Source organism: Neolamprologus brichardi, chromosome 1, assembly GCF_056152115.1.
Source record: "Neolamprologus brichardi isolate AB-2024 chromosome 1, ASM5615211v1, whole genome shotgun sequence".
NCBI classification, from domain to species: Eukaryota; Metazoa; Chordata; class Actinopteri; order Cichliformes; family Cichlidae; genus Neolamprologus; species Neolamprologus brichardi.
Genome location: NC_142104.1, coordinates 33,828,523 through 33,848,176, shown reverse-complemented (window position 1 = coordinate 33,848,176; position 19,654 = coordinate 33,828,523). Strand labels below are relative to the sequence as shown.

The following is a 19,654-nucleotide window of genomic DNA, read 5'->3' as shown; positions in this document are numbered from 1 at the left end:
TTTCACTGTATATGGGAGTGTCCACGTGTGAAAATCTTTTGGGAAGAGGTAATAAATCTGTTGAGTCAAATCATTGGTGATGTGATTCCACTTCATCCTAAAATATGTATTTTAAATATATACCCGAATAATTTTGTAGCTGCTGCAAACAATAGAGCTTGTTAACGATTGGACTTTTGGAAGCCAAGCGCTGTATGTGCTGGAAAAATCAAAAAATATGTGGACTATCTCAGTGGCTTAATGGACGGACATCTATACGATCTATGGAGAAAATAACTTATGCATTAAGAAATAAGCTGTTTTGGGCTACATGGTCAAAATTCTACAACTTTCTGGAGAACTGCAGCGTGCACACTGTGGACTTAACGGCCTGAAACTCTAACTTGATTTGTATATCTGCTCTTCCCTTCTGTTAGGGTTTGCTTTGTTTTTGTTTCTATTACTATGTTGTTTCTGTTGTTGTTGTGGTATTTTTTTAAGTTTTATTATTATTATTATTTTAATTATTATTATTTATTTATTTATTCTTTATGTTCACGGTGCACCATGTAAAACCGGCTAAAACCAATAAATAAATGTAAAAAAACCTACTTTCAAGATTAGGCTTCAAACTTTCCTTTTTGCTAAAGCATATAGTTAGGGCTGGACCAGGTGACCCTGAATCCTCCCTTAGTTATGCTGCAATAGACGTAGGCTGCCGGGGGATTCCCATGATGCATTGAGTTTTTCCTTTCCAGTCACCTTTCTCACTCACTATGTATTAACAGACCTCTCTGTGTTGAATCATATCTGTTATTAACCTCTGTCTCTCTTCCACAGCATGTCTTTATCCTGTCTTCCTTCTCTCACCCCAACCAATCACAGCAGATGGCCCCGCCCCTCCCTGAGCCTGGTTCTGCTGGAGGTTTCTTCCTGTTAAAAGGGAGTTTTTCCTTCCCACTGTCACCAAAGTGCTGCTCATAGGGGGTCATATGATTGTTGGGTTTTTCTCTGTATCTATGAAGCGCCTTGAGGCGACTTTTGTTGTGATTTGGCGCTATATAAATAAAATTGAATTTTGAGGTGTAGCATCGCAAAGACTGAACGATTTGAAGATAGGGGTTTGGTTTTGACTTGGAAGCTGGAGGTTTGCAGAGTTGAGTCTCCTGATTTGTGTTTAGTTTTGTGAATTTTTTTGTATTGGTTTTACATTTGACAACAAACTACAAAAGAAAATCCACTGCAGACGTACTCATTGTTTTAATGTTTATAGTGTTATGTCAAACCGCGTGGATCCACTGGGCATAGGCATAAAAGGCACCTGATACCAAAGTTGCAGGTGTGAAGACCCTGTACCAGAAGTGAAAAACTAGGTGGCTGTAGCTCAGGAGGTAGAGCAGATCATCTGCTGATTGGAAGGTTGATGGTTCAATTCCTGGCTCCCCCAGTCTGCATGGGTGTGTTGTATAGTGCTTTGAGTACTCCAGGAGAGTAGAAAAGCGCTATGTAAGAATCAGTCCATAATGGTACAGGTTAGCAGCATGTTTGTACAAACACTGCAAGTTGACTGCAACATAAAAAAAGTTAGCACCTTACTCCTCTTGATGAAAACTCAGGACATATCTGCATTTGTACTTTCCCCAATCCACCAACTTGCACCATTGAGTTTATTGGCATATGGATTAAATACATGATGTGAAGCTGTCACAGCTGATGAAAACATGGAAGAACAGAGACCACTTTAAAGAGCAGAATTCAGATCAATTTATTATATTTCCATCATGCATTCATTTCATGCTGAATATGTGCAATACATACACAGCTGTATGTTAAGTGTGGCACAATACCAACAACATGCTATTTGTATAAACACAAAGAAATATGGTAAAAGCCAAAGGATGTGAAATTATTCTGAAATTGATGATGACGTCAGGGTTTCTCTCTTCAAGCTGCAAAAGAAGCAATAATTTAGTGATTACAGTAACAGTAATTATTTGTTGCTTTTTCATTTACCTGAAAAACTGTATTAAAATATCAGGTTATTGTCAAATTGGTGCACATTTGTTGGACAGGCAAAAAAAGGCTTCCTGTAGGTGTTCCTGTTTGTAGTTCTGAAGTATTACCTCACGGGTAGAAGAATCCACTCTCAGACTGCTGACCTTCATAGTGTGGATAGAGGTATTCATCTTCAGCCCGGTTACCTGAGAGAAAAAAAGAGCCTGTAAAAAGACTGAGGGTGACTCTCTTTACATGTCCAACACATTTAAAACTTCAGTGCTTCAAGTCCTGTTATCTCCTCAGTTTGTTGCACAGCTCCACTAAGGAGCAACATGTGTTGGTGTGCTGTGCTCGAGTTTTACTTGGCTCATAGTAGTCATAGAGTATGACCACAGCAGGCTTCAGGTTTTCCACTGGGTACTCCTCTATGAGGTCCAAGCTGTGTTCTACGGGTGTGTCCTTCACTAACTGCACAGGAAAAGACACAACGCACTCGTTAACAAGTACAAAGATCATCATCTGGTATTTCTCACTGTGATGTCCTCTCACCTCTCGTAAGTACACCACAACATGATCTTCCCTTTGTTCAACACGATCCACCAGCTCGGCACCTTTGAGCTGTGAAAAGACAATGTTTAGTTCAGTTATCTTCACTCTCACTGTGGGAATTCTTACAAAATTCCTGTGAGTAAAACGTCATAAGTCACCTTCTCATAAGACTCTGGGTCTGGGACATGTCCAGAGAGCAATTTGATATACAGGATCACCATGTTCGTAGTGCTCTGCTTTCCAGTGTATCTGCAAAGAATCACTCATGTTACTGACTGGTGCTAAGCATAGGCTATCTGCTGATTTAGCATGCTGCTAAAACAATACCTAACCCTACTTCCTGGATAGGTTTCCAACAACTACGCCACAGCAGTCAGTTACACTTGCACTTTAATGTCCATCAATTTTACAGTTGTGGTCAAAAGTTTACATACACTTGTAAAGAATATAATATAATGGCTCTACCGAGTGTCCCGTTATTTCTAAAACTCTGATTTTTCTCTGATAGAGTGATTGGAATAGATACTTCTTTGTCACAAAAAACATTCATGAAGTTTGGTTCTTAAATGACTTTATTATGGGTTAACAGAAAAAGGTGATCACATTTTCTGGGTCAAAAATAATCATACGGCAACATGAATTAGAAATTTTGGTGACTTAGAAAGTTGTCAGTGAACTGAGCTTCATAGCATGCCTCTTAACTTCTTGTGAGTGATTATGAGTGACTACAGCTGGTGACTTCTCTTAGGCCAGTTAAATAGGGCTCATTGGATACAAACGCCCACAAACGCTACAATGGGAAAGTCAAAGGAGCTCAGCATGGATCTGAAAAAGTGAATTATTGACTTGAACAAGTCAGGAAAGTCACTTGGGGCCATTTCAAAGCAGCTACATGTCCCAAGAGCAACAGTGCAAACAATTGTTTGTAAGTATAAAGTGCATGGCACTGTTTCGTCACTGCCAAGATCAGGAAGAAAATGCAAGCTATCGCCTGCTGCTGAGAGAAAATTGGTCAAGAGGGTGAAGAGTCAACCAAGAATCACCAAAAAGCAGTTCTGCCAAGAATTTGAAGCTGCTGGAACACAGGTGTCGTTATCCACAGTCAAACGTGTTTTGCATCTCCATGGACTGAGAGGCTGCCGTGCAAGAAGGAAGCCCTCGCTCCAAAAGCGGCACCTTAAGGCTCGACTGAAGTTTGCTGCTGATCACATGGACAAAGATAAGACCTTCTGGAGGAAAGTTCTGTGGTCAGACGAAACAAAAATCGAGCTTTTTGGCCACAATGCCCAGCGATATGTTTGGAGGAGAAAAGGTGAGGCCTTTAACCCCAAGAACAGCATGCCTACAATCAAGCATGGTGGTGGGAGTATTATGCTGTGGGGCTGTTTTGCTGCCAATGGAACTGGTGCTTTACAGAGAGTCAATGGGATAATGAAGAAGGAAGATTACCTACACATTCTTCAACATAACCTAAAATCATCAGCATGAAGGTTGGGTCTCGGGCGCAGTTGGGTGTTCCAACAGGACAATGACCCCAAACACACATCAGAAGTGGTAAAGGAATGGCTAAGTCAGGCTAGAATAAGGGTTTTAGAATGGCCTTCCCCAAGTCCTGACTTAAACCCCATTGAAAACATGTGGACAATGCTGAAGAAACAAGTCCATGTCAGAAAGCCATCAAATATAACTGAACTGCACCAATTCTGTCAAGAGGAGTTGTTCAAAGATTCAACCAGAAGCTTGTGGATGGCTACCAAAAGCGCCTAATTGAAGTGAAAATGGCTAAGGGACATGTAATCAAACATTAGCACTGCTGTATGTATATCTTTGACCCAGCAGATGTGATCACTTTTTTCTGTTAACCCATAATAAAGTCATTAAAGAACCAAACTTCATGAATGTTTTTTGTGACAACGAAGTATCTGTTCCAATCACTCTATCAGAGAAAAATCAGAGTTTTAGAAATAACGGGACACTCTGTAGAGCCATTATATTATATTCTTTACAAGTGTATGTAAACTTTTGACCACAACTGTATCTGCAGCCTGCTGCGTGATCGGTTAGCATAACTGAGACTAGCCTCGCCCTCCAGACCAATCACTCCATTTGTGATTGGAAAGGAAGGTTGTTGTTGGGGTTTGGAGTAGAAACTACTACATTTCTCAGATGGACATTCAGCAGGGCCTTACATTCCTCTACTGTAGCAGTAATGTGCTTACTGAGTACTTACAGGGACTTTATCAGCAGAGTGAGTTTGGGTCGGGAAGACTGACTGTTGTGCTTATACTGCACGTTAACCTCCACGCTCAGAGTTGAGAAACCATGAGGATTTGGGATGTTGTACCGAACAGCAATCTGAAACAAAGTTAACCAAGAAAGATTTTATATTAGGATTTCTGCTCTATTTTCCTATAAAATATGTTAGAAGAAACAGATGTAGTATGTAGCATAGATTAGGTGGCTCTTGCACAGGAGGTACAGGTCACCTACTGATCGGAAGGTTGGTGGTTCGATCCCTGGCTCCTGCAGTCTGCATGTCAAATATCCTTGGGCAAGATACTAACCCCAAGTTGCTCTCCGATGCATCCATCGGAGTGTGAATGGGTGTGAATGGCGTTAGAAACGCACTCAGTTTAGAGACAGTGCTTGTGAGAATAGGTGTGAATGTGGCATGTTGTAAAAAGGCTTTGGGTACTCCGGGAGAGTAGACAAACGCTATATGAGAATCATTACAGTAACATAGAGTAAACTTGGCTTAAAAGAAAAAAAAATCGCCATTGGCTACAGTTTTGACTACGCTAACATTTATTTATTTAATTTAAATGACAAGTGAACAATGACTTCATCTTTATTTGGAACAACCAGGTTGATATGGGCACTGACCTGCACAAAAACACTTGTGGTGCCTTTCATCTCCACGATGTACTTCCCTGCTATGTTCTCCACTATTATCTCCTCCTGGTAGAGCAGTCTGTTGTTTCGATTGACGTGGAACGTAACCTGGCCACCAGGAGTAGCAACTGCCACTTTGCTTGAGCCACCTGTGCTTGAGCCTCCTTTTTCTGAGCCGTCTTTGCTTGAGCCCTTAAAACTGAACACTTCAATGGAGTACAATGCCAGAGCCTGAAGAGCCACCACTGTGTCCTATATAAGATGCAAATACAAAACAGAAACTACTTTGAATACGGTATATTCATATTAATGCGAGCATTCTCTCTCACACTCACAGTAAACACTGGACTGAACGTTGTTGCAATCATGGGTCAATGGCTGACCTAACTGAATCTTTTAGATACACTCTATGGGAGTTCACTACCTGTGTTGAGGAGAAGCCTCCATAATAGTTCTGCTGCTCAATCAGCCACCTCACGATGCTGAAGGCATAAGCCAGTTCTTCACTGGTCGGGGAAGCACTGATTTTGGCCAACAGCACGTAGGAGCTGATCTCCACTGACAGGGAGGCGGACGTTTCTGTTGATTTCTGATTCCAGTAGATGAAACTGCCTGAGAGCCGCACACAAACAGACACAGAGACACGACGTAAGCTGCATTTCTGATGACGAGGGAATTATGGGTTCCTGCATGAGGCACCTTCACCTTGCTTTACTGCAACCTTGTCGAGGTGCTCTAGAAGGAGAGCGCGGGTCTCCACGTCTCCTGCCAGGGTGAAGACGTACGCCATCAGAGCTGTAGTGTAGGTGTTGCTGAGGTCACTCATGGAGTCTTTGAGGCAAGCCAGGCTCTTTGTCACCACTGAATTCTTTAACAATTTTCACAATTAATGTGTCAGAACAAAGTTCAGTATACTGATCAAAACAACAGTTTCAGAGTTACGTCAGCAGTATGTCAGTAAACATGGTCTTATCTCCCTGCAGCAAAACAGAACAGATGTTGATGTCTTTTATGTGCATAATAGCAGTCAGTGAGAGAAAGACTTTTATCACAGTGAAGAATGAAAATGTTTTTGTTATGAGATTTGTTCTTAAATAAAGCTTATAGTTGAGGCTGGATCAGGTGAGCCCTTAGTTACGTTGCAATTGGCCCTGATCTTATACTTTCTGTTGTGAACCTCTTAAAACTTCTTCCGTCATACCGCTATAAAATAATAACCACAAATGAATAGAAAAACAAAAACAAAAGACTAAAGTCAAACAGGGGGAAAAGCCCCCAAAAGACAAACGCAAACACGCCACGGCTCTCTGTCCACAGATGTCAGCATTATAAACCCGTGGTGACCTAGTGAGCTTTTCGGTTCAGCAGGATACGTCATCATCTCCAAAGGAAGAGCACACATGGGAATTCTTTGAGCCACAGGGGCATCTACTTACTTTTGCATATTTCTTATTCTCCAGAAACATCGCAGTGATGTACGCAGTGAGAGTGACTTCGTCCGACACGCCACCCTGTGGATAGAAAACCATCAAAGAAACTTTATCATCAATGTGCCTCCAACGTGCAGGGATGTGAATTTCTAACCTGCACATATTGTAGACGGTGTGAGTGTCGTGTTTCAAAAATGTGTCCTACATATTCTAATAAACAGTAGCGGTTTTAGATACGGGCGACACGGGCGGTTGCCCGGGGCGGCATCGTGGTGGGGGGCGGCATCACGGGCATCGGCGAAAAAAAAAAAAGAAATTGCTCGTACTCATGCTGCCCCGACGTCAGCCAGCGTATACTGGGAATGGTACAGGCACCGATCGCATTTCTATCACCCATTTGCTGGGAGTAAGGGCGCCCTCCGTTTGCGAGGTGGCCTGCTGAGAGGAGAGGGCGGGGCGGCGGGGGATTCTCTGGTGGCTGGAGCAGCGTCTAATAACTCGCAAAATAAAACAAAATTAAAACAAACCAACAAACACGAAAACACCAGACATCATGATGCAGACTTATAATTTGCACCGATGTTTTTTCTAAATTCTACACGAAAAGTGAGCGAGAGCCCTCGGTGCGCCTGCTCGCTGCTGAAGTCAAAGTAAACTTTATTGTCATCTCCGCTACATACAGTCCAGTATATAGAGAGACGAGACGACGAGGCTCCAGTTACAGCAGTGCAAGTAAACAAACAATATATATAAGAAGAGTAAGAAAATAAATATACACTTTAGGACTCGGGGTAAAGGATCAATAACAATTTAAAATTTATATTTTATAGTTTGATGATTTAAAGTCTCACACACAGCCCGTCGAAAGGGCAGGGGGGCGGCTGCTTCCAAATAGAGCACATTTCATTCATAATGTTGTAAATCCAAGTCCATTATGGATTCATGATTTGAATCCTGGGTTGTGTGAAATCCCAGAAATGAACTTTAGACAAAGTGAGTCTGTGAACTAAGGTGTAGGTCTGTTAGATCATGTTGTGGTGATCCTCGAGTTGGGGGATTTGTGTTCATACTGGAGTGCAAAATTAAAACCAATGGAAGATGGACAAGAAAAGTTCAAAGCCATCAGGTGCTCAGTTTAGAAAAAAGAGAAAAGAAGAGGAGGAGAAATGAGCAACAGATGCAGGTAAGCAGACGTGTGATTGGATAATGGCAGGTCAAACATTCCAAACATTATGTTACAGATTTTAATATTAATTAGTCATTGTCAGTTGTTGATTCGTCCTGTTCTCATTGTATGATGGATTATGATGGCTGTTTGGTAGCTGTTTGCAGAGAATGCATACTCTCTCTCTAGGCTGGTATTATTTATGGATTATTCTATGAGTAATAGTTTTCTGACAGGCAGTTTCATGCTATACAAGTGTACCTTCATGTCAATGCGAAAGAGTCTCCCTGACATTTTAAAACAGCCATTTTCTCGTTGTTGATTTTCCAGCCATGTGTTAGACTCTTCAATGTTTCTGGGATCGATGTGAATGAATTTCTCAGCTCGTGCAAAACATTTCACCACAAAAGCAGTCAGCCTGAAAACAAGTAAAAACACACAAAAAAAACCTAGTTTTAGTTTAAATGTAATTTAAATATTTTTGGAAATGCGAGTGAGAATGATAACAGGATGAATCACATTTCATGAAGAGGCAACAACCTCACAACAATTTCTCTTGTGTCTTAAATGTGGGACACCATATAACTGTGAATAACGAGTAATGTTCTCACCAAGTGTTTCCTTCCCCTGTTCCAAATGCACTGTAAGGACCATCAGCATGTTTGTATCTCAGCTGATTTTGGTAGCCTGTAAAAGAAAAGAAAACTGATGTACGTGACAGAAAAACAAAAACATAGCGCACTCTTTGCAAAACTTATTTTCTTATTTTGGTTTAGAAATTCTTATCTCACTGAGTGGACTACTTCATACTAGAAGTGAGGAAAAGCAAAGCCCAAATGTAAGTGAAGGAGGGTGTAACATGGAGATTTCCCTGCAGACATGCTAACAGCTGTTTGGATGGGCTTGAGAAAAAAGCATGGCTGATTGCGCAGGCTGGTCTGTGCAGAGTGAACAACATCAGACTCCATCTCGTTAGTCTGGTGAACCACCAGTGCACAAGTGATCTACAAACCCCGACAGCAAGTAGGTGAATTCTGCCACTTCAATATCGCTAGCTAACAATGAAGAACAACTTACTGCTTAAAAAACCGAATGAAAGTGAATGGTACATCCTTGGTTTCTAACATAAAACTACTGAATGCAGTCAGTGGCAGTACAAAAGTGACCTATTTTTTAGTTTTAGTCTCTTTTTTTCCCAGTGAGTCGTCAGCTCTGAGATTAATTAGCTAACATAAACCAACGCAAGCTGCAACCAACCACTGTACTGGCACAAGATGACGCTACACGTACTCAAAACCAGAACTTTAAGCACTTATTTCTTAAATCCAGGTTCCTATTCAGAGTAGATATATCGCAGAGTAGCGCTCTGAAAGTTATGTGTGAACATACTTAACAGTAAATAGACACAGTTCATTTTAACTTGAGATAATAGATTTAAATGATGATGATGATGGAAGCAGTTTCTCTGTAAACATGCTTGTTTTGTCAGCCTGTTCCCCAACTCAAGGGGAATTTTTGATTGATTGTATGGCTAGCATTGGCTGTTAGCTATTTACCAATCTTTGTGTGTGTGCGTGGTTTTTGTTTGTTTGTTTGTTGTTTGTTTTGTGTTGTAATTTAGAGTTGGCTTTTAATTTTGAACAGATTCAATTTCATATACACTCAGTAGTTTTCACCTGGGAAGCATTGGCTTAAAGTAATGAAGTTATCCTTCATGTAAGCTGATGTGTTTGTCATGAGAACAAGCTTTATTGGCTGTTTGCTTTACAACATAAGTAGAACTGCAGCATCATGTATAATGATAGGAGTTTTTCTCACAACATTAAAAAGGTGTTTTGGTTTGCTATTTTAACATAAAACCTATGAAATGTCCAAATTGCTCAGAATTCTGCTCATATTTCATTAATATACATTTTAAAATAAAATAAGAAATTTAATTCATTTGCCTTTTTCTAGTTTGTGTATATGTGTTCATCTTCATCTAGTTATGAGCATGTGTGTGATTTGTATATAGAAAATCCTATTGATTGGGAGGCAGAGCCTTCAGTTTTCAGGCCCCTCTTCTGTGGAACCAGCTTCCAGTTTGGATTCGGGAGACAGACACTATCTCTACTTTTAAGATTAGGCTTCAAACTTTCCTTTTTGCTAAAGCATATAGTTAGGGCTGGACCAGGTGACCCTGAATCCTCCCTTAGTTATGCTGCAATAGATGTAGGCTGCCGGGGATTCCCATGATGCATTGAGTTTTTCCTTTCCAGTCACCTTTCTCACTCACTATGTGTTAACAGACCTCTCTGCATTGAATCATATCTGTTATTAATCTCTGTCTCTCTTCCACAGCATGTCTTTATCCTGTCTTCCTTCTCTCACCCCAACCAATCACAGCAGATGGCCCCGCCCCTCCCTGAGCCTGGTTCTGCTGGAGGTTTCTTCCTGTTAAAAGGGAGTTTTTCCTTCCCACTGTCGCCAAAGTGCTTGCTCATAGGGGGTCATATGATTGTTGGGTTTTTCTCTGTTTCTATGAAGCGCCTTGAGGCGACTTTTGTTGTGATTTGGCGCTATATAAATAAAATTGAATTGATTGTCTCTGTAAAATATCTTTAGCTTTTAGTTTGGTTCACAAAACTTCAAGATTTTATTTTCAAGATTTTCTACTTAAAGTATGTTTAACTCAGCTGGTAGATCTGGCTTTGAAATGTCCTAACCTAGGCATGACTTTCGCTTTCCTTGCTTTAGCTTTAGAGAAGTGCTGCACTCACCAGTGATTAGATAACTGGTAGCCTTTTCCTTGATGGTTGAGGTGAGCTGCTGTGTGTCGGTTAGGTACTCGAGGATGAAGATGTTGGGGGCGAGGAGAGCCGCGTTCTGCTCTCCACATCCACTTGGCAGCCGCAGCAGACTGTCGAGGTTCTTCAGAGCCCGACCGAGAATGTCACCTGATGGAAAAAAGACTCACTAAAGCTGAACATGTAACTAACCCATCATCTAATTTCAAATAAATGAAAACATGGCAACAACCTAGAAAAATACCAAATACATCAAATGCAGTACTTTGTTGTAATCCGATGGTACTTTGAGTACGCTTGCTAAGCTTAAAATCAACTCATGAACTTCTAATAGAGTAATAGGTAGGAAGAAACAGCCTCACAGCATAGTATTTAATATTAATTGAAACATTATTTATATATCATATATAATTTTTCATGTATTATTATTTCAAAATACATGATCAGGTTTACCCAGCACTGATATGAAAGCACGGGCAGAATCTTCAATCACGTTGTACGGAAGTTTGACCAGAACTTCTTCCCTCACAGTTTTTCCTGCACACAGACAAAAACAGCCACGTTACATGGGGAAGAGTACAGGTGTGGTCAGTTCTACTAGTTTAGTGAAATAAGTTAACATTTATTGAAACAGTGGTATTAAAAGAAAACTGCTCTACTAGGCGACAGCCTTAGAAAACCATGCTGACCTTTTGGGATTAGTAGCAAGTTGAAGGTCTTTGTCACCTCAATTCCCTCTGGCTAAAGGACATGAAGATATAGCATTAACATTTATACCAAGATGGATTGACTTTCTCCCCACAAAAACTAAGGTGGTGAACACGTTAACATCTTGTGTTTATGGCACCAACCTTCACGATGAGGGATTTTGTCACCACGTCGATGCGACCTCTGTCTGGAACAGTTACGGCCCCAGAACCACATAAATCCGTCGAAGCCACTGCCTTAGCAGACACAGTCACTTCCACAACCCCTAAAACACATCAGCGAAAATGACTTTCAAAATCCTGCAAACGATCAAACCCTCGTTATTCAAGGGATCTCAGTGTCTAATGATTCAAAGGAGAAGTGGTGGAAAAGGGGCACATGGCTCCTTCACACTGATACCCTCTAGCATCTGCTCCAAAGCTTGACCCTCACCTAAGGCCGATGGGGTCATGCTCCAGCTGAAGGTCTTGCGCTCGCTGGCACACAAACAAGATGTGGTTTCGTCACCAAACAGGGAGGTGAGGGTGTAAAGTGAGGAAGGTGCTGGTGTTACAGTGATCTGTTCCAGGGGCAAACAACACATTTTAAATATAGACTCTTTTGAGGAACAGGTCAAAATTTCAATTTTAAATGTGCTCAGTATTTTCATTCATCTCAGAAATACTGAAGTTTTTCTTTAATAAGTCTGTGATTCTTTGCTGCTCGTCAGAGTTTAAGTAGCAGCACAGATTACCATCATGCAGCTGGTCAGGTAGCTGAAGACAGTCGCCTTCAGTTCAAAGAACTCCCCTCGGATGATAGAGTAGGGCATGGTGAGCTCCAGGAAGAAGGGCTGGAAGACTTTCAAATTTTCACGAGGAGCCAAACCAAAACCCTCAGAAGACAAGCAGAAAGCCTCCGTCTCCCAGGTGGTGATGGTGTCTGGGACGGTGAGGGTCATTTCCTCTGTGCCCGATTCTCTGAATCATCCCAAACACACAAGAACATTCGGTCAGGGGCTAAAATATACTCAACAAAACGGGTTTTTTGCAGTGTGTTTCAAATGATGCAGTACTGGACACATTTTTGCTGAAGAACTTCCAGCAATAGCAGCACAAATGTTTAACCGCTTAAGCCCCAACGCCCCCTGATATGGGGGCAAAAGGCAGGAGATCAGTTAGGCTCCCAATCATTGATTGTTAATTTATTTCGAACATGTAAACAATATACAGGTACATTTAGAAAAGAAAATAAGAGAGAAAAAATACTATACAAAAGTACATTTCAATATAGCTGCCTGATTCAGTTACATGTCGAGAGGGAAGAAGTAAACACTTATTTAATCCCACCCCTTTGCCATAAATTATCAGTTAATATTTAGTTGCTTCCTTACTGATATAACCTGTAATAACAATAGTGAACAGATTTCTGATATACCATATACTATAAGATCACATCATGAATTTGTTTTAAATAGAGACATTCACTTAATTTCAGTATTTTCCCTTTTCTTTATAGTTTGAGAAGATCATATTTTTATTACTCTTTTTGAGCTGTTTTATGTTTGGACGTTGCTTTAATTCCATATTCAGACTGTTCCACAGTTTCACTCCATGCACAGAAACACAAAAGCTTTTTCTTGTAGTACGGACCTTCCCTGTTTTGAAGTTGCAAAAACCCCTTAAATTATAATTTCCTTCATCATCAAAAAACAAAATGCACATGAAAATACTCCAAATCTTGATGGGAGAACTGGTGAATCTTTGGTTTCATTATGCACTCAAAGACTTTTCTCAAGCACTTAATGTTTATCAAATAAATTTACAACACAAGCTCACCTAATGTCTACCAGTTCCCATATCCAAGTCTCTGGGAAGAACGTACGGACTGTTATTATGGGTGAAAGGCCAGGAGGAGGTGGCGGAGCACCAGGGGCAGCTGATTCTGGTACTCTCGCTAATATGTCGAACCTGTGTGCTTGATAAGGACCCTTCCATAGGCACCCGCCTACAAAGAAAGCAGAAAAAGAGATTGAAACAGCCATAAAGATAACTGCTTCATTTTTCTTTCATCAGCATCACTCTTCAAAGTCACCTTGATAGTATTCTCTTCCTTTGTACTTGAGGCATGAAGGCAACTGAATACCCAAGTTGGTTGCCATCTTCAGTCCTACATTCTACATAATCCAGCACATACAAATAGTTCATTACAGGAAAAACAACAAAAAGCTTTTTACTAAATATGACTTACAGGTACGTATGCAGATTACCTGGAAAACAGTGTGGGCATCATTTTTGCCACTCTCAGGAAACGGCAGAATTGATCTTTTTGATCTCACTTCCATGCACTCTATAGGATCTTGAACCTCATATGGGACAAAGGTTGCTTTCCTGACAGGAAGCAAGTCATAAATCTGAAAGAAAATATAAATGTATGATCTTTCTACTGTACACTTTGCCAGCTGTTCAAAAGAGAAAAGGAGGGGCTGTGCATTTGGTATTGAGCCTTCAACATCCAACATCCCACCTGACCTGGTGGTCGTTAAAAACGCTGTTACCTTTTCGGCATTCAGAGTCTTCCCTGGCTCCTTGATGAGGACACTCTGGTCGACGGCACTCACACCACACAGAGAGTACGGCAGGGCCGTCACCTGGAAGTTGGTCTCATCTCCTGGGACAGCTGAAGGTGGTACAAAATGTACCGACACCTGATGCACAAAACCCAAATGAAACCATCCAGATGTTAATATGTGAGCTGAACTCAGGATATCCAACGGTACTGGAGTTTTGGTGGCAACTTTGAACAAATATTTGGCAAGTAAAATCATGTGATACAAATGAATCTGATTGTATTCTGTACAAATAAACACCTGTAATTCGAAATGACCTCAGGTTTTGTAAAATCTAATCTAAAATAATGAACATGGAAACATTACAATATGGCATAAAATGATAACAATAATCTTTTTGAGTTGAGGTTACTCACTTTGCAAAGTGCTAAAAATTAGTTTTAGTAAAATTAGCAACATTTCAATTTCAAAAAATCAATTTTAAGTTGAAAACAAGATAATTATTTATATATTTTTTTATCATTGTAATTTTCTGTTTGAATACTTTGAACATTGAGCTGGACAGGTGACCGATGGATAGAAAACCATATAAAAAGTGTCACTTCATGGCCCGTGTGACCATGGTAACATGAAAACACCAATTATGCTCCAAACAGTTTTGGGAGATTCGTTTTTGTAGACAATCCTGAATCACTGCTTACTCAATGTGTTGCTTGCTTGTGGAAAGTTAACTATTTAAACATTTATGGCCAAATTACACATTTGCGCATGAACCGGCGTACTACAGTCAAGTCTGATTTGCATGTGATGGCTCCAGAAATCTTTAACCAAGACATGAAAGAAGTTTTGCTGGTACAACTACGAGTAAACATTATTTTAGGTTAGCCTCATTGGCTATTTTGATATTGATAATTTTGTAAAAGCATCGACTAAGTAATATTTACTGACCTTGTTAGTGAAGCACTTCTCAGTGGAGAATTCAGCACTGTGAGCGATCACATTCTCACTGGGGAGGACAGCATAAGCCACAATCTGGAGTTCTGGTGTCATCTCAGGAGATACAGTCAACTTCAAGGACACCTCGCCCTCATGCACTGAAACAGAGCATCGAAAGCTACTTTACTGGGAAAATTTAAAAGGCTAATGTTTTAATGAAATTCCTAGAAGTGAAGATCAAAGCCATGTTTAGCACACCTGATTGAGATGTAACTTTAAGCTCTTGATGTCCGTAAACGGAAATAACTCCTCTGGACAAGACCTTGATAATTTTGGAGAAAATGACACAAGGAGACAGTCAGCAGCAAATATTCACTTCCTTTCTTTTTGTTGTTCTGCTTTGGTTCTTTCATGTGACTTGATTGAGTAAACTAACGTGACTGTTAAAGCTATTCGTCTTAAATTTTAATGAAAGCACCTACACATTAAAAAACAAGCTTTTTTCAATGGTGTGACTTTGATTTTCTCACCAGATACATCAGATCCACAGAGCCTGGGGCCTCTCCCACGATTGTGTACCGGATAGATATGGCTTCTTCTGTCTCACACGGAAGAGGTTTGTCCTTCGTCTTTACCTCCAGGAAGCTAACTGTTGTGTCATCAGGAGAAGACGGTTTGGCCACGGACAAAGTGTGAGTTCCAAACTCAAAGAAACCAGTTCTATATCCAGCGTAATCCAGAGTCGGCGCCAGGCTTGCCTGGTTGTGGAACAAAACATAAATGGACGAAGGAGTGGAACATTTGGGCAGAAAATTTTAGCTGTTCATGAAATCACAGCTATATTATATATATATATATATATATATAATATAGCTGTGATTTCATGAACAGCTATATTATATATATATATATATATATATATATATATATATATATATATATATATATATATATATATATATATATATATATATATATTATAAATGTCAGTGCAGCTTTTCACTTACATGGAGTACGATGTCCTCTTTTAATTCGTTTGTGCTAAGTGAGAACACGGCAACACCGTTCTCGTCAGTTTTTACATTTTGTATTGAGCTCAGAGAATTGTCTCCCTTAAAGAGGTACACGATGTGGTCAGGAAAGGGTTCACCGTTATGATAAACAGCTTTGACCTGTTGAAAGGAAAACAATGATGTGTGGATCCACAGGATTTCAGCTGTATTACAAAATGATGATAACTGAGAAAAACACTTACTTTTACTTGCACATTAGTTCCTGGTTCATAAATGTTGGGAGTATCAACAAAAGACACTCTTCCAAGGACGTATGAAATCCTTATGCTTTGCTTGCGTGATATCAAAACACCTGAAAAAAAAGCAATAGATATGATATATTGTTACAATACACCAAAGTGCGTCATTACAATACACTAAATATGAATATAGTCTTGCCTGTCCCCTCCTCTTCCATTTTAACGGTGATTTCCAGGATATCGTCCAGTACTTTTGAATCAACTTTGATGAACTGTGACACAAGGATGGTAAAAGTGGTACAGCCGTCCTTATCTGCCTAGAATATGTTGTGAAAACAAAATAAAAGCTGATATTAGCATGACAGCCATGGTGATACACGTCATCCGAGTTTAGCAAAGCAAATCATTCAGATCTGACACAAACATCACATATATGCACATTTAAAGCAGTGGATCAGACAGTCTTCAGACTAAACAAGCCTAGTGCTGAAGGCCCTAAATACAAGGGCCTTAAGTCAGTCGGCTTTACGCATACTACTATCTTCTTTGCTTTTGCGTTAAAGTAATGACTGATAATATCTAAACACTACTGGTCTGTGCACACTTACAAGGACTGGTTTGACAAATGACTCTTTGAAATTTGCTTTTTCTTTTAGTGAGTTTGAGTTGTGCTTTGGGCTGTTGCTGTGAAGTCAAACAATTCAAAAAGGTCAAAACAAAAAATGTTATTAATATTTTTACAAGGATTTTAGAGATTAAAACATTTAAATTGTCGGTCACATTTCAAAATAAAGAGAGTTCCCTCTGAAACACGGAAATACTGAAGAAGCCACAAAATACTCGGATACTTGTAGTCTGAGAGTGAGTTGGAGCTTTGCAGGGATACTCCACACCAGGTTTACATTGTAGTGGTTGTATAAATTATGCATATAGTGAATGCGTAGTGCAGGAGTTTACACATTCCCAACAAAAAAATGTTTCTGGTTTGCTTCCAGGAGGAGACATAAATCTCTTTGGGAGTGTGCCAGGAACGGCCTCGGGCCTTTAAAACATTACTCAACCAAATCAAACGTTTGTGAATAAGGGAGCAGTTACAATTCCTGCCTAATTTATTTTAATCGCACAAACAAACTTGAGCAGAAATTTGTAATAAAGAAGAAAACACCCTCTGTGCGAACTTTGTTTCTGCGGTGATGAAACTGAACCTGTACCTGCTTCGTCTCTGAGTGACACAGAGGATTTGTGTCATCTGAATTACTCTCACCAACTCTGATCCATGGAAAAATAGGTCGGCACACATCTACGGTGACCCTTCCTGGCACCGGCTGCTTAAATGTATACCTGTTAAAATTAAAAATAAATACATAAATAAAAAAATAAGAATAAAATCTAGTAGACGTCTGTCAACAAAGAAATGTTACTTACTTTGAACATATTTGAGCCTTAAAGCTCTGATCTCCAACACTCACTTCGTCAGGCGCTTCTATAGTTACATCGAATTTGGGCAAAACTGGGGACAAAGTGTCTGTATCAGTGTTTAAGTTTCACTGCAAATGGGAAGAGTGTAACAATCAGCCTAACTTACCATACTTCTCCACCGTGAAAGTGTGAGGTACTTGGGAGTCACCCATGGTCACAGTGATTTTGTATATTCCCTCACGGGCCTCAGAACTCAAGAAGTATGAAAGCTGCAGTATTTTGTTATCTGAATTTGTACTGAGCCACTGCCCGATCCTGTTCCCGCTCGGATCCTGTTACATGCAAAATGAAAGAATATAATTAATAACCAAATACGTGGGTCAAAGAATTATTACTTCTGTCAATTAGACTTTGAAAGGTGTTAATCATATGTATATATTATATGTATTCACACATTAAACGCTTTAAATTAATGCCATGATTTGTTAAAAACAACAACAATAATAAAAACATGAATAAAATAAACATAGTACTGACTTGTGTGTTCATATTGTTTATTTATTTTTAAATGCACTACTGTGTTCTTACCTCCAGTTCGATGATGTCATACTGCAACAAAGGAAAGGAAAAAGTTCAAAGAGCACAAAGGTTTCATGTCATCTTGCAGTGTTACAGTTATTAGGCTTTTTTGTGAGTGCACCACACTTGCGGCTTCAGATGAATTCAGATGAAGATTTATGTAAGCTACATAATGACAGCTGGGAGGTAGAAACCGCCTGTTACGACTTCACTGGATAAGTCATCCAAAATTCATGGAAGTAATTCATTTTCATTGCATTCATTCAAACACATAAGCTGTCTGTAAATAGGACCTAACAAAGTTTAAACACTCACCACTTTACTAGCAGGTCTCAGCTTGGAGTCCAGTGTGACGACTCTGAAACGCACTTGAAGACATATCCAAAGAGACTGCGTGAAAAATGATCTCTAGCAGTGTCACAAACCCTGAAGCCCAAAGCTCATTATATTAATTATTAATTATGAACTTCTAATGGCTTCTCTGAGTTTAAAACTGTTGGTGTTTGGCGATACATTACTTATACTTCCATATCATGCTTATGCTGCATTGTTGGGATAGATAGCACGATTGCTCATGTTTACCGTGTTGTCCGGGGAGGTAGATGGCTTTATCTGTTTGGATGAATGTCTGCGGTTTGTAGGCTCTGATCAGGACTTTTCTGACTTCTTCTGACTGAAACCCACTTCCTTCAACTTTCACCTGAAAATCCATCACCTCTTCATTCGTCACAACAGGAACCTGGAAGCACAGGATAGTTGTTTGGCTATATGTTTAAGCCAGTTGCTAAGTGGGCACATGTTTCGAAACGAACTTGGACCTCACACATTTCGCTCTCCAGCTTTTCTGTTAAAGTCATGTGGATGATCAAAAGAGAGAAAACAAACGGGCTATATATATATATACATAAACCTGGACTGACTGCAAATTGATGCTAGGAATTTAAAGAAAGTTTCTTATAATCTGGAATGCTTGGAATGTTTTCCCAAAAAATGCTTCTTTTGGGAAGCTCACCAAAAAAACAATGCAGGTATGAACATCGTGAATGCACGTGTGCAGTGACATTAGGCTTGCGCTCTTCACTGTTGATTTCAGGGTGACATTCATAACCACGGGCTCAGTGAGCTCCAGCACGCTGACACAGAATTTGGTCTCAGCTCCAGACTCAAGAACTGCAGGAACTGCCACGAGATATTGCCTGCAGACACAGAGATGCACACACAGCAGTTACCTCTATGGATGTGAAAAAGAAAAAAATCTGAATTCATGTGCATCAGGTACAAATTTCACAGGACATAAAAAAAGAATCGATCATAGAGGCAAACTTACGGTCCAGGTCCTGCTTGACCCACATGTGCCCAGCTGACAAAGGCGCACAGCGCCCATGTCCAGCTCAGAATCCCAGGTTGACCCAT

The 19,654-nt window shown here is 40.1% G+C and overlaps 1 protein-coding gene across 1 annotated transcript; it reads right to left on the bottom strand.

Moving 5' to 3' along the window:
* Positions 1-2,103: 2,103 nt before the first annotated feature.
* LOC102783273 (alpha-2-macroglobulin-like protein 1) lies at positions 2,104-19,654 on the bottom strand. Its single transcript, XM_087843471.1, has 35 exons — positions 19,569-19,654; positions 19,254-19,437; positions 18,824-18,980; positions 18,557-18,609; positions 18,251-18,271; positions 17,829-17,994; positions 17,669-17,753; positions 17,455-17,584; positions 16,443-16,560; positions 16,247-16,356; positions 15,999-16,163; positions 15,522-15,749; positions 15,250-15,313; positions 15,004-15,149; positions 14,044-14,193; positions 13,756-13,899; positions 13,581-13,662; positions 13,325-13,493; positions 12,241-12,466; positions 11,940-12,066; positions 11,651-11,772; positions 11,489-11,540; positions 11,253-11,336; positions 10,773-10,949; positions 8,625-8,700; positions 8,275-8,431; positions 6,855-6,929; positions 6,124-6,286; positions 5,843-6,030; positions 5,410-5,670; positions 4,757-4,881; positions 2,685-2,775; positions 2,527-2,595; positions 2,340-2,445; positions 2,104-2,180 (listed from the first exon to the last, which is right to left on the bottom strand). The coding sequence occupies exons 1-35, from the start codon at positions 19,652-19,654 to the stop codon at positions 2,104-2,106; spliced, it is 4,434 nt and encodes a 1,477-aa protein (XP_087699597.1).

Coding starts and splice junctions, on each gene's coding strand:
- LOC102783273 (XM_087843471.1), bottom strand. CDS start 19,654: ATGGGTCAACCTGGGATTCTGAGCTGGACATGGGCGCTGTGCGCCTTT. Junction 18,981..19,253: donor ATACCTGCATTGTTTTTTTG/GTGAGCTTCCCA, acceptor CTGTGCTTCCAG/GTTCCTGTTGTGACGAATGA. Junction 2,776..4,756: donor ACTCTGCTGATAAAGTCCCT/GTAAGTACTCAG, acceptor GATTCTTTGCAG/ATACACTGGAAAGCAGAGCA.